The sequence below is a fragment of the Alternaria rosae genome (assembly GCF_020736505.1).
Source record: "Alternaria rosae strain MPI-PUGE-AT-0040 chromosome Unknown BKA58scaffold_7, whole genome shotgun sequence".
Lineage (NCBI taxonomy): Eukaryota > Fungi > Ascomycota > Dothideomycetes > Pleosporales > Pleosporaceae > Alternaria > Alternaria rosae.
The window spans coordinates 221,896-234,071 of NW_025763576.1; the positions used below are offsets into that span (position 1 = coordinate 221,896).

Genomic DNA, 12,176 nt, shown 5'->3' on the forward strand with positions numbered 1-12,176 from the left:
AGTTGGTGTGGTCACTGTTGTCTCGGGAGTATCGGGAGAAGACGTCGTACTCGTGATTGGAGATGACACCTCTGAGCTGGACGGCGTGACTGATGCAGGCATTCTGTAAAGACTGTTAGAAACTGTGCGCATTCTTAGATGTTGTTTCGTTTGCTTGGACCGTGAGAAAGAAGAAGCCGGTCTGGACGCTTGCTAGATGCGTCTAGCGAGATGACAAAGGAGACCGTGAGCGGACGTGGTTGGCAATGTCCTACCAAAATGAAGACATGGCGGTCCAGCAGCGAGTATGCAACCGGTATACTAGTAGTGCTAAGTCTACTAGTCATGCTGGCGATACGACGCTGGACCAAAGCCTAAAGGAGAAACCGGTCGGCCATACATCGTTTGAGGAGAGGGAACATGGTGAACGAAAAGGAAATGGACGGAGATCGAGCGATTCAAGCATCTTCATCGTCGCGTTAGCTGCTTACTTTTAGTGCATAAACGTACCCGTATGAAACCAGAATACAAGGTCCTCTGTATGACAGCATACCCCACTCTCTCTCTCTCTCTTAGTTCTTGGTAACCATGGCTAGAGTAGTACATCTTAGGTCAGGATGTTACGATCTCCGCTAGCCGCTCGCATCCCTTCAGCGTAATGATCGAGCTAGACATGCTTGCCATTGAGATTCTGCCCGTGGGTTGAGATCCCGGGAGTCCATGCCTGGAGTAGATATAACAAACAAAGGAAGCTTCTTGTATGACAAGAAGCATGCGCAAGATGAAAAGCTGTGTAGAGCGCAGGCTCTATACGAAGTCCGGCCCCATGAATCGTTAAGGTACAAGCCTAACATACTTGGGACTCCTGGTGGCCACATGTTTCCAGATTATCGGACGGGGTACCGAGAGCCTTTGAGTTGTAGTGAAGGTAAGTAAGCCGATCGTCACCCTGCCTTGGTGAAGGATGAAAGGCTCTAGATGTTCGTAGTAGGTCACCTAGGGTTAGCCTCACCAGACAAGTAGCTCATAGATTGGTTCCAAGACGGATCAAACAAAGCTGGTGGATACTGTACCTCTCTTGGAGAGAGGCCTGGGAAGGGTGAGAATGAAGGAGGGGCCCCGTTCCGGTCCAGTGGATTGTAGTAGCCACAATGACTAGCCTGGAATGTCTGTGGCTCAACGAACGAGATTTGATTGTTCCATTGATCGTCCTGGCTGGTTTGTGGAGCCTCTGTGTAAGGCCCAGTCATATGGGAAGTTACGTACCCCGACATCCCTGATTGACTGCCCTCCTGTATCTCATGTACCCCCTGAGTCCATTGCGGGCTGCCGGGTACTGTGTTCGACTGTGTCTTTGGTGATGTTCGAAGAGGCGTGCGTTGCTGCTGCGAAAGGTCTTGGGTCTGCTGGTGAGTGCGAGCAGGTTTTTCAGCGTTGGAGGCGGTCATCGATGCCGGGAGTGTTGCGTGAAGTCTTGCAACCATGTCTTAGTATCCTGCCTGCGAACGCCGACTCTTATCACAATCTCTTACCTCTGCGAAACGGCCTTTCCCTCCTGCAAGGGTTTTGCCATCGATACTAGGTTTCCGATGACATGAGTACACTACACCTTGTTAAACCTGCCCTCTTATCGCATCAAATCGTCTCATACCTTGCCCTTTTGTCGCTTACACTTCTCACAAGCACCGACCTTTCTCGTAGTCTTGTAAGCGGATCGTTCTGCGGGAGTCATCTTGCGCTTCTTTTTCGGCTGCATCGCAAATCCTTCCACAATACTGAATACGTGTTGTTGACCAACCCCGATCTGTGGTATGTGATCATCTAGGTGCATAGGAGAGCGGTACGAGCTGCTGCGTGACATCGAAGGTGAGACGCTTCTTCGATGCTTAAGCTCCGCCAGTTCTTCGGCATCTGGCCTAGAAGCATCAAGTGTTGATAGTGCCTGGGTCTCACATGATGTTCCTGTTGCCGACTCCGTTGCCTCATGTTGCATCAATTCGAGTTCGTGTCTCAGGAAATCTATGGCAGCCATATGTTTTCGCTGCCGCAAAGTCTTGCACCGTGGGTACTGTTCTTTCAGAAGCTCGTGCAGAGCATCTGAGTCAACTGGCTGAGTAAATTTCATGCCTGCCCATGGCGAACTCGCGTCGCTTGTAGGCTGTGATCGCTTGATAGATCTCATCTTTGGTCTCAGCTACGTTCATTGTTAGCGTCATGCAGGCAAAGAATCTTGGGTGACCATACTTGGAAGGGGTGATCATGATTTGAAGGTCGGTGTTATGATGGTGGTAGGTTTCAAGAGAAAACCGGGTGTGTAAGTAGGAGGCCGGTGTGGCCAGGGTGTGTAGAGTCCAGATCCTTAGGCAACGACAAGGTATATAGAAGAGATGCAACTAGTCGTACGGTGTCTGAACACGGTCACTCGTTTATTGGCCGGCAATAACGGCGTCCTGAACAGGCCAAAAGAGCCTACTTGCCGGTACCCGCCCGGGTGTATGTATCGCACTGCCCATAGCAAGCTTAATCATAATTCGTGCGGGAATCGGCATCGCAAGACACCCTCACCGTGTAACTCTCGTGGCGCTGAGTAGCGGGCGCAGCACGATGGAGGACTCTCTCGCTTCCAGAATGAGGCGCGCTCTATTGGTCACAAGAGCTTCAGCCTGTTGTCATCTTGGGCACTCCAACTTCAATATTGGGCAGCGATGCAGACTCTGTGATCAATAGAGACGATGCCCGCTTCTCAGTGGTAGTTGCAGTGCTCGTGTACATATAGCGTGATTGATGCGTGGTGATGCGAGCGAATCCGCCGGGAACGCCTTGAAAATCGGGGACGCGTCATGACCCCGTAAGCTCTAGTCAGCTCTCCAGAGCAGAATGGGAATGCATATGAGAGCAACGGAAAAACGCGATTATCGATATCAAAAGTGAGGCAGATAGCCAGTAGCTGGCAGCTGGTGACATGGAGGATGGAACGATCGAGTGGGCCATAGCCATGGAGGGACAACAGGGGGAGATGGCACTAGTTCAAGATCGGCTAGCCTCAAATCGAGCAACAACACACTTGATCCTAGGAAGCCTCCTGCCGCTTCTCTCCCACCACACAACGAGGAACCGTCTTTGGGATTATTGCTGTGCAGTGCATATCAGCGGATTGATCGGACTTGTTGTCTGAGTCTTCCACAGTAACAACATCCGCGCGTCGCCCACAGCGAAAGTAGCCACGATGTGCTTCAGACGCTTTTCATAGGTCAACCACGGTCTGAGTGATAGCCAAATGGGTGCAGCAGATTCGCGAGATACATCAAGATATGTTACCGCTGACACCACGCTCAGCTCGCTTCCATTATGTCATTAGAGACGCGCACAAACCATTGCGTCCAGCATCAATCGTCTGCATCATACTAATTGTGCACCGGAACGCACATTCCCTCATCTGTCATAAACACACATTCAGAATAACCGTCGAAGCGAACATGGAATCCTTCAGATTTCTCGGTCTACCGAAAGAGGTCCGAATAGTTGTCTATGAGCAACTCCCAGTCATCCGGCGACACTCCATAGTACGAATGACAAACACCCATAACCGCAAGTGCTACGGCACTCTTGTTCACCAAGTGGTTCTTCTCACCATCCCAAGGTGCTCAAAGATGATTACGAAGAAGCGTACGCTATAATGAAACCCAGACTCTACGACATACTCTTACAGCCACCTCGACTCATTATTCACGCCCCATACTTTTTTGAAATGGCAAACGAATTTTTTTTTACTGGCTGGGTTGTCTCAAGGATGCGATATCCATGTCAGAACGCGGCCATCTCGCGCTCCTTCAGTGGGCCCAGCATGCATTTTTCCATTTTGGAAGCAAGAATGATCACCCCTTTCTTGCTCGGTTTGCTAAAGACAACCCATCCGAGCCAACAAAGACAGCAGGAACTCAGCTCTTGATCAGCCAGCCGGGAATTGGACTAAGGATTTGTGCATCTTGTATTAGTACACACATCTCTCTGCACCATATGCTTGCGCAATTTCTGGAAACACAACTCTTTATCAACTACCCCGATTTCACGGTGGATCTATGTCTTGTGGGCACCAGTGTACGGAGGGCTTCGCTCGGCTCGGACTTGAGTGGTAAAGCTCTCAGCACTTGCGGGACGAGCTTCCTGCTGCCTACAGGAGATCGTGTATATATGATTAAGGGAATGTCGCCCAACTGGCAGATTGGGAAAGAGACTGGCAGGTGACGCGCGAACAGAGGATATAACCTGTTTAAAGACCAGTTTCATATTCGCTTTCCAGCGGCCGAAGCATCGCCAACCCTATAGCCAAATTTGAGCAAGTCTTGCTCTTCAATCTGGGCTTTCTTCTCCAGTAGCTCGTCAACGTCCCATGTCGCACCCAGTAACCGGCCATTCAACCACATGCGCTTCTCACTGCTTAACCACACGCAAAACGCGCCACCAAGACCAACATCATCTGTGAGGTCTACAAAGTCAGCAAACATCACCACAATCATGTAGGGACGCACTTACAGGATCGAAAGCTGTCAGGCGTAGTCTTATCCGCCATCTCGGTGTTCACAGCCCCAGGATGCACAGCAACCGCTAGTATGCCATCCGCACCGTACTGCTCCGACAAGAACTCGACAAGACGTGCTTGCGCGAATTTCGAGATGCAATACGCAGTATTCGCAATATGTCCGTTGGTGATGCATGCCGCAAAGGAGTTGATGGCGATGAACGTCTTCGCGCCATCACTCTGCTTCAGCAGCGGAATGAAGTGATGCGCAACTAGATATGTGCCTTGCACATTAACGTCGAACACATCTTGGAAATCCTGCGGATTCCCTTGATCGACTTTCAGCACTACTGGCCCCGAGTACCCCGAATTGAGGATGACAACGTCTAGCCTTTCAACGAGGTCTTTCACGCTCTTCGCAAGTCGCGCAACGCTTTCGCTGGATGTTATGTCGACCTCCAGGCTTTTGACGGTTGTCGAAGGGTTGAGATCTTGAGCTTGTTGTGCGACTGCTGCTAGCTCCTGGGCTGAAGACGACCTCGCTGCTAGGATAAGAGATACGGCACCTGCTTGCGCGTACGCGTATGCGATTCCGGCTCCAATGCCGCGAGATGCGCCGATTATGAGGACGTTGAGTGGCTTGGATAACTTGTTGGAGGCTGGGTCTAGGGCGGTGGTCGGTTTCTTATGTATCGTCTTTGTGAAACCGCTGGCAAGCGTGGTATCTCTTATTCTTTGCGCCATAGTGTTTTGCTAAGCAAATGGCGAAAAGAAATCTATGGAAATGTGTTGCGACGCATTCTCGTTATAAAGGTACGCCTTATCTGGCCTAAAGAGGCTGGGTCAAAATGAGTCATTCTGAGCCGACACGATACATGCCAAACTCTACAGATTCTCGTTGTTTCCCACTTTCGCACATCGCATGAAGATGGTGATGAAGTTAGTGAATGGGAAATTTGTGTAACACGAGATGGGATCTGGGGAAGATCGTAGATTTGAAAGCGACCCCGCAGGCGGCGCTTCTTACTCAGCACAGAAAGCTTTTTACAGCTTGAATGCCTAAGCAAACTGCCCTCTCACTGTAACGACATAATGCTGTCAGCCATTCAGCCTCACTCAACGCCAGTGAAGCCTTCGAAAGCGGAGATGGGCATATGACGCGAGGCGCTAACATAGCGCGGCGGGCAAGTGGGGCATACTGCACGCGTCTGGAACACCCTCGGGCATTCCTCTTTCGAACAAACACGGACTTCAGCATTGCATCCCGCCACTCTACTCGTTGCGGTAATATCAGCTACCAAACTGCGATGCTGTAGTGGGCATTCCAAGGTTGCCATATGTAAGCCTGAGTATGCCCTGTGGCGACCTCGGGACAAACGACATCCGTAAGCATTATTCCGATGCAGCTAGGCAATAGTAAGATACGCGAGCCAGACCTTTGACGACATCGTGATTGGAAATGTGGTTTTAGGAGCTGCGAGGTATAAAGTCGGAGGCTCCAGCCGTATCGGCAAGATTACTTCTCACATACCACATCGACGGCATCACACCTGAGTACTTCAACATGACACGCACCCTCATCATCTTCGGCGCCGGACCGGGAATCGGCAACCATGTTGCTTCTGAGTTTGCGTCCAAAGGGGTTGAGCATATCGTTCTTCTATCGCGCAACACGGAACGCCTCGAGAAGGAAGATGCACCCTTCGTCAGCAAAAGAAATTCTTCTGTCAAAGTCGACACTCTGCGCATCGACCTCGCAGACACAAAGTCCATACCAGACGTACTCAAGAAGCTAGACCGCATGACCGAAGGAAAAGATGTCGAAGTCGTCTTTTTCAACGCTGCGAGAATCAAGCCGAACGATGTTCTGGGTGTCAGTGTCGAGGAGATTGAGGAGGACTTCAAAGTAAACCCTTCTTCCCAACACGAGCTTCACGCGATTTACTAAAAGAAACAACAGACAACCAACCTCGCCCTCTATGCCATAGCACAGCACTACATACCCAAACTCCAGCACCTCGCCAAGTCCAATTCGTCGCTCAAACCAGCTCTTCTCGTCACTAACAGCCATCTATCATGGGATCCTGTACCGCAACTCCTCTCACTGAGTCTGGTGAAGGCTTCGCAGAAGAACATGATGGAGAGCTTCAGTCGTGCGTTCAGTGATAGTGGTGTACACATCGGGCTGGTTTATGTTGAGGGAGTTGTAGCGCCCGAGAACAAGGTGCTGAACCCCAAGACGATCGCGGAAAGGACTGTGGCTTTTTGGGAAGATGGAGAAGGGGTTAGTGTTCATATTAAGGAAGAGTGATGGTTGCGTGAAAAGCTAGCTTGATTGAAGAAATACCGCCATAGATACTCAGGCGGCTCGTAAGGTCTTCTTCAATCCCTCACTCTATCACCATCACATTCTCATCAAGTTTTCTTTCCTTCAACCACCCTTCCAACCCTTCCGGAAACAACCGAACTAACACTGCAGTCTCTTTCATGAACCTGTCCTTCCGTCAGTCTCTCCGTCCTCCATCAACTCAAACCATCAAGTTTCTCAACCAACCTCCGTCTATTCCCAGGGTCCTTAAGAAAAAGTGCATAATCATACAGACAACTTCTCCTATAGACATCAGCACCAAAGCCTCCAGCATACGTAAACAGCCAACAAAGGAGGGGGAAAAGAACGCACAAGTGGTACAACATAGCCCTCGCCTCAAAATCCTCTTCTGGATATGTGGCAGGTACATGTCGTAGTGAATCATTGCGCTGTTACTGGTTGAGAGTTCTGAGATCATCTATGGTTTATAAATCAGCTTTCTTCTCTGTTATACCCGCCATTCTCGCTTGGGATCGGCTATCGTACATTCCCCATGACCCCAAAACATCTCGGATCAAACACCACCACCACCTCTCCCCCCTCTCCAACCCCTATATTCCCAGCCCACAAATCTCCATGGATAAGTGATGGCTTGACCTTCCGCCCATACATCTCCATAGGAAGCAATAGTCTTGGCGTGTCTTTGTCGAAAAAAAGTCTCAAAAAAGTATTCCGCTTCTACCGAGCGCTCCCCGCCTTCCTTCTTATCATATTCCAGCATCCTCCTCATGTTGCGCGTGAAGCATTCTTCCCATATAGTCGTCCACTTATTGTCCTGTGCTAGTTTGCCGTTGTGTGTCGTGGTGTGGTAACCGAAGAACATTCCTTTAGGCCGTCCGCAGTACTTAAGGACTGAGCATTTTTCCGCGCTTTTGGCGTGGAAGAGGGCGAGTTGGTGGATGACAATTTGAATGTCGGAGGTGGTCGGTGAGCGCATAGCTACAAACTCTGAGGCGTTGCAATAGTGCACCTTCTCTTCTCTTGTAACTCTATCCCCATATTTGCATTCGTCGTCGAAAGCTTCTTCTTCGTCTTCTTCTCGAAAAGACACGCGGCCAACATATCTAGTACAGAACCGCGGTGATACGTTTTGCATATCAGTGGCGGATATGTACTCTCCCTCCGTCATACTCATCCCGTTCTTGCCCTGCGCTATTTTGATGAAGTAACTTTGTCCCCGTCTTTCTGAGTCTTGGCAATCTTCAAGTCTTTTCTCATTCTTCTCATCTGGATTTCTACTACTCTCATGCTGAGCCGTAGCATTGTCATTCCGACTGCCATTGCTGGGTAGGTATTGTAGCCCTATTAACCCTCTTGGGGCGCGCGTAAAGGTACTGTGTCGATGCGGTGTAGAAATGGTGTCAGCGCGGAAACAACTCGTCCAGTGACTGGTGCCGTGGGGAGTAATCTTGCTGATATCTGTATTCGGAGGAAGTACTGGATAGGATTAGGACTAAAGTGAATGTGTAGTGACTGCTGTTAATAATGTCACAGGGCTCGTGAGCTAGGTAATGACTGTGGTTACGATAACGACTGACGTACGACCGCGGAGTGTCGTGGACTTGTCTAGGGGATCCTCTAGCTTAGATAGCTTAGATTCCATCGTGTCAAGTGATGTGGACATCTTGGCGGGAGGGGGTAATAGTACAAGGATACTAGGCGGCCACTAGTAGAAAAAAAGTACATTCATGTGAGGGAAGGAGAGTACCGGGGCGACTGCAGTCAAACGTAGAAGTTGATTCACGCCGTTTCGTTGACTCACGTACTGTTCGCAACAGGCCTTGTTGTTCGCAATGCGAATGAAGCAGAGAGCCCGTGTCACGAGGCACAGTAACCACCCGCCCTTTTCCAATCAGCAAACAGTAATCCTCATTCCCATACCTATGACAGCATCAAAGTCGACATACCATGGGCCAAGGAACCAAGTTCGGTACAAACTTAATGTCCGCACTTCCACGCTGCATAATCCACCAGCACAGCCAAGTCCCAAGCACCACATGACCAGTAGCTGCGGATATAACCACGGCGCTCTGTTCCGGTTCCATCGTCCCAGCATACTACCAGTCCATTCCTCCTTTCCATCGCAACCATGCCTTTCACTAATCCTCCGAAGAAACAAATACGACTCCAAACACGCACCCAGCTACACGGACAAGTTTCAACCCAGAATAGCAATATCAGAAACAAGTGGGTATATCATAAAACTCCTGGAAGGTCGAAGCCGAGAGAGGGGGCGCGGGAAGAAGCAAATGCGTGCTATGTGGGTAGCCAAGTGATGGTGCAGACGGGAAGAAGCAAATACCCACCAAGTGGGTTTCCACCTGCTAGTCGAGTTCGAAAGAAGCGGGCAGCGGGGGCCAAGCGTAAAACACCGAAAGAAGCATCGAAAGGTACCTCGGTGTGGGCAGAAGAAAACATGGTAAACAGATGCATGTCGTCGTTGTTACAGAAACCTCATGCAGCGAGTTGTTATAGAAACGCCGATGCAACGACGCGTAGATAGCAGTAGTCAATGATGGTGTTTGTTGCGTATAGAAGAAATCGGATGACATTGTTGTTGTTACATATCCATATCGTGCGCGTACTAAGTAGCATCCACTGAAGTTGTACATTTGAAAGCAAGTAGAAGAAGAAGTTGAAGAAATTTGCATTGTTGTTAATCAATCAATCGCGGGCCAAAGAACAGAAAACCGCGCCTTTGACTTGTCAGGACACGAAGAAGGATGGGAAATGGGAAAATGCTGATGAATACGCCTGCATGACTTGTGCACACATAAACCACCTTGAACCTTTACACAACCTGGACGAAGTTGAAAAAAAAAGTCATCTTCTTGAAAGGCTGCCTGAATGATTAATGTTCCATGCTGCACCCCTTCCCAGCCGCCCAACAAAGATTCCTACGCCGTTGCTACTCCATAAACGTGTATATTGGTTCTGCTCCTTAGGTATCCAGCCGTTTCTTTCTTTCTCGCTCGCTCTCTTTCTAAAAGAAGTAGTAGATTCATCAATGGTGGGAAGCGTTGTCATTGTGATGGTGGTAGAAGGGCAAATGATTATGCCTCGATTCCTATATCTCGACGGTCTTGAGGTCTTCCGCCTCGGTTGCCGTGACGGGGCTCTTCAGCGACGAGCGCGCGGGAGCGGCTGCGGGGACGGCGGCTGGTTTCGTGTCCTTGTTCTCCTTGTCATCTTTAACCTCCTTGTTCTCCTTGTCGCTGCTGAGGCTGTCACGCGGTGTGGGCAGGCGCGCAGCAGGGAACTCGTCGCTCGGTCGCGGGGTGTCCATGGAGATGAGGTTCTCCTGGGGAGTCGCGGTCTTGGAGTCGAGGTTGGTGTGCACGCGGATGGGTGCCGGGTTCTCTTCTGCGACCCGGGCTAGCGGGCTGGAGAGCTTGCCTCGTGGGCTGACGCCTTTGGGCGGTTTGGATAGGCGGTGGGGGCTTCGACCGCGGTCTTCGGGGCCCATTACAGGGCTGTGGTAGGGGCTGCTCGCAGTGCTACTGGGGACGACCATACCCGGCGCATTGGGGTTGACGCGCAGACCGCTGTTTGGGCGTCTCTTGGGCGGTCGGCGGCCGTGCTTCTGGTCACACCGCCAGCGGAGGACTTCTAGGTAAGGCGGCTCTACATTCTGGCGCTTGAAAGCTAGCAGCTTCAGCTCGCCCGTCTCCTCGTCCATGGACACGTCCTTCGAGGCAAAGTCATCTGCTACCATAGCCAACAGAGCGCCCCACGAGCGTGCGACAACGTATTTGCAGTCGTAGTCGCGGCCGAAAATGATGATCTGGCCCCATTGGCCGTTGGGACCTGGAGCAAGATCAACGGCGAGGTAGTTGCCTCCCCAGTCGCGAGCCAGAGGGATCCATGCGGGGTGGGCATATGCCTTTTGTACGGCGCCCGAAGGCTGTGAGTCCTGGCGCGCGAGGAGGTCCTGTCGCCAGAGCGGGTTGCCTGTGCTCTGGACTGTGGCAACGGGGGGAGCGGTAGATGAGCCAGCAAAAGCCTTTACTGGGATCTGCGGTGTGCGGTAGTCGACCTTTGTGGTGAGGTACTCCTCGGCGACCTTCCGCCAGTTCTTCCACTCCATGACAATCTCCTCACAGTCGAGCAACATGAGACCGAAGATGACACCGGTCGGGAGACCGCCACGCTCCTGTCCGTCGTGGACCTGCAGCGACTCGCGAATGTCCATGGGCAGCGTCGCATCGAGCTCGTGCTCCAGCTCGTTGACGTCGTTGGATGTGCAGCCCTCGCACATGTTGTCGAAGAGCTCTTGATAGTGGTCCTCGACCCAGCGGTCGATGCGCCGCCACGAGTGGCTGACGGGGGGTGGCGGGGGCAGGCCCTCGTTGAAGTCCTGCATCTGGATCTGGCCATTGGCGCCCTTGTCAAACGTGTCCGAGTCCATGGTGGCCTGGCGGCTGAGCGAGCCGCGCATGCCGGGCGAGTAGGGGGAGCTGGGAGACATGGGGCCCTTGGGGGAGCCGATGAAGCCATTGCTCGTCGCGAGCTCGTCGTGCTGGTAGGGCGAGTGCAGGTCGGTGCGGGACTCGGCGCCGCTGGCCGTGATGGAGGTGAGGGCGGCGTGGCGGCTCTGGGGGATGGGGATGTGACGGCCCGTCCGGTAGGGCGAGTCGTGCGAGGCGTGACGGTCGTACGAGGTCATGGTGTGCCAGAAGTCCTTCAAGGACGCGGTTATTCTGCGCTGCTGTTAGCCATGTGCCGCGCGGGGGAGCGGCGCAAGTCCGGGGGCTCGTACTGTTGTGCCATGGTGGTAAGAAGCCAGGGAGAGCGGAACAGCGAAAAGAGCGTGAGGGTGCGCTCTGCGCTGTCGGGCTGGAAAGTGTTCCGGGTCTCAGCGAGTGTCGGGCGGCCAGAGAGCGCGGCGTGAGTGAAGTAGCTGGGTCGGCGTTGGCAGGAGCTTGAATTGGAATCGAGAAAACGGATTGCAGGTGACGTTAAGGGGTGCCGACACGCCAAGACAAAGCACGACCGGGATGGCCCTGGACAGATTGACGAGCGTTGAGTGCGCAATGCTGGCCCGCTGCTTCAGGACAGGTAGTCGAGCACGACGCCAAACAACGTCACGGTGAATAGCTGCAAGAGGCTGTTGTGGTGCTCCGGCCGCCCGTCGTGAGGGCAGTGGTTGTGTTGTTGTTATGGTTCGTCGCCTGCATAACAAAGCCCTGCAACCACTCAACGCCCGCCGCGCCCTCCTCTCCTCACCTCCCCCTCTCCGTCACTTCGGAGCCAGCTTGAATTACCCCCGGCTTCGCGGTCATTAAGTTATTAATAGAGCCTCGACACCCC

At 52.1% G+C, this 12,176-nt stretch overlaps 5 protein-coding genes across 5 annotated transcripts; 1 reads left to right on the plus strand and 4 right to left on the minus strand.

Moving 5' to 3' along the window:
- Nucleotides 1–750: 750 nt before the first annotated feature.
- Nucleotides 751–2,576, minus strand: BKA58DRAFT_203230 (uncharacterized protein). The gene is made up of 4 exons (XM_046165873.1): nucleotides 2,224–2,576; nucleotides 1,631–2,173; nucleotides 1,512–1,582; nucleotides 751–1,452 (listed from the first exon to the last, which is right to left on the minus strand). The coding sequence occupies exons 2-4, from the start codon at nucleotides 2,159–2,161 to the stop codon at nucleotides 972–974; spliced, it is 1,083 nt and encodes a 360-aa protein (XP_046023020.1). The 5' UTR covers nucleotides 2,162–2,173; nucleotides 2,224–2,576; the 3' UTR covers nucleotides 751–971.
- Nucleotides 2,577–4,243: 1,667 nt separating this feature from the next.
- Nucleotides 4,244–5,383, minus strand: BKA58DRAFT_203206 (uncharacterized protein). The gene is made up of 2 exons (XM_046165872.1): nucleotides 4,513–5,383; nucleotides 4,244–4,465 (listed from the first exon to the last, which is right to left on the minus strand). The coding sequence occupies exons 1-2, from the start codon at nucleotides 5,240–5,242 to the stop codon at nucleotides 4,263–4,265; spliced, it is 933 nt and encodes a 310-aa protein (XP_046023021.1). The 5' UTR covers nucleotides 5,243–5,383; the 3' UTR covers nucleotides 4,244–4,262.
- A 207-nt stretch (nucleotides 5,384–5,590) lies between these two features.
- BKA58DRAFT_387861 (short-chain dehydrogenase/reductase-like protein SDR) lies at nucleotides 5,591–6,912 on the plus strand. Its single transcript, XM_046170604.1, has 2 exons — nucleotides 5,591–6,404; nucleotides 6,459–6,912. Exons 1-2 carry the CDS (start codon nucleotides 6,063–6,065, stop codon nucleotides 6,807–6,809), a joined length of 693 nt encoding a protein of 230 aa, XP_046023022.1. The 5' UTR covers nucleotides 5,591–6,062; the 3' UTR covers nucleotides 6,810–6,912.
- Nucleotides 6,913–7,380: 468 nt separating this feature from the next.
- On the minus strand, nucleotides 7,381–8,682 carry BKA58DRAFT_460061 (uncharacterized protein; the record flags this gene model as incomplete). The annotated part of the gene is made up of 2 exons (XM_046174745.1): nucleotides 8,409–8,682; nucleotides 7,381–8,285 (listed from the first exon to the last, which is right to left on the minus strand). Exons 1-2 carry the CDS (start codon nucleotides 8,488–8,490, stop codon nucleotides 7,381–7,383), a joined length of 987 nt encoding a protein of 328 aa, XP_046023023.1. The 5' UTR covers nucleotides 8,491–8,682.
- A 1,043-nt stretch (nucleotides 8,683–9,725) lies between these two features.
- BKA58DRAFT_203291 (uncharacterized protein) lies at nucleotides 9,726–11,827 on the minus strand. Its single transcript, XM_046165876.1, has 2 exons — nucleotides 11,626–11,827; nucleotides 9,726–11,566 (listed from the first exon to the last, which is right to left on the minus strand). Exons 1-2 carry the CDS (start codon nucleotides 11,634–11,636, stop codon nucleotides 9,934–9,936), a joined length of 1,644 nt encoding a protein of 547 aa, XP_046023024.1. The 5' UTR covers nucleotides 11,637–11,827; the 3' UTR covers nucleotides 9,726–9,933.
- Between the last annotated feature and the right edge of the window lie 349 nt (nucleotides 11,828–12,176).

What these genes read in the sequence shown, in the direction of transcription:
- BKA58DRAFT_203206 (XM_046165872.1), bottom strand. Translation starts at nt 5,242, where the DNA reads ATGGCGCAAAGAATAAGAGATACCACGCTTGCCAGCGGTTTCACAAAG. An exon ending in GCCTGACAGCTTTCGATCCT is followed by an intron (nt 4,466 to 4,512) that starts GTAAGTGCGTCC and finishes CTGACTTTGTAG; the next exon opens with ACCTCACAGATGATGTTGGT.
- BKA58DRAFT_203230 (XM_046165873.1), bottom strand. Translation starts at nt 2,161, where the DNA reads ATGAGATCTATCAAGCGATCACAGCCTACAAGCGACGCGAGTTCGCCA. An exon ending in GTAAGCGACAAAAGGGCAAG is followed by an intron (nt 1,583 to 1,630) that starts GTATGAGACGAT and finishes AACAAGGTGTAG; the next exon opens with TGTACTCATGTCATCGGAAA. An exon ending in GGAAAGGCCGTTTCGCAGAG is followed by an intron (nt 1,453 to 1,511) that starts GTAAGAGATTGT and finishes CATGGTTGCAAG; the next exon opens with ACTTCACGCAACACTCCCGG.
- BKA58DRAFT_387861 (XM_046170604.1), top strand. Translation starts at nt 6,063, where the DNA reads ATGACACGCACCCTCATCATCTTCGGCGCCGGACCGGGAATCGGCAAC. An exon ending in AGATTGAGGAGGACTTCAAA is followed by an intron (nt 6,405 to 6,458) that starts GTAAACCCTTCT and finishes AAGAAACAACAG; the next exon opens with ACAACCAACCTCGCCCTCTA.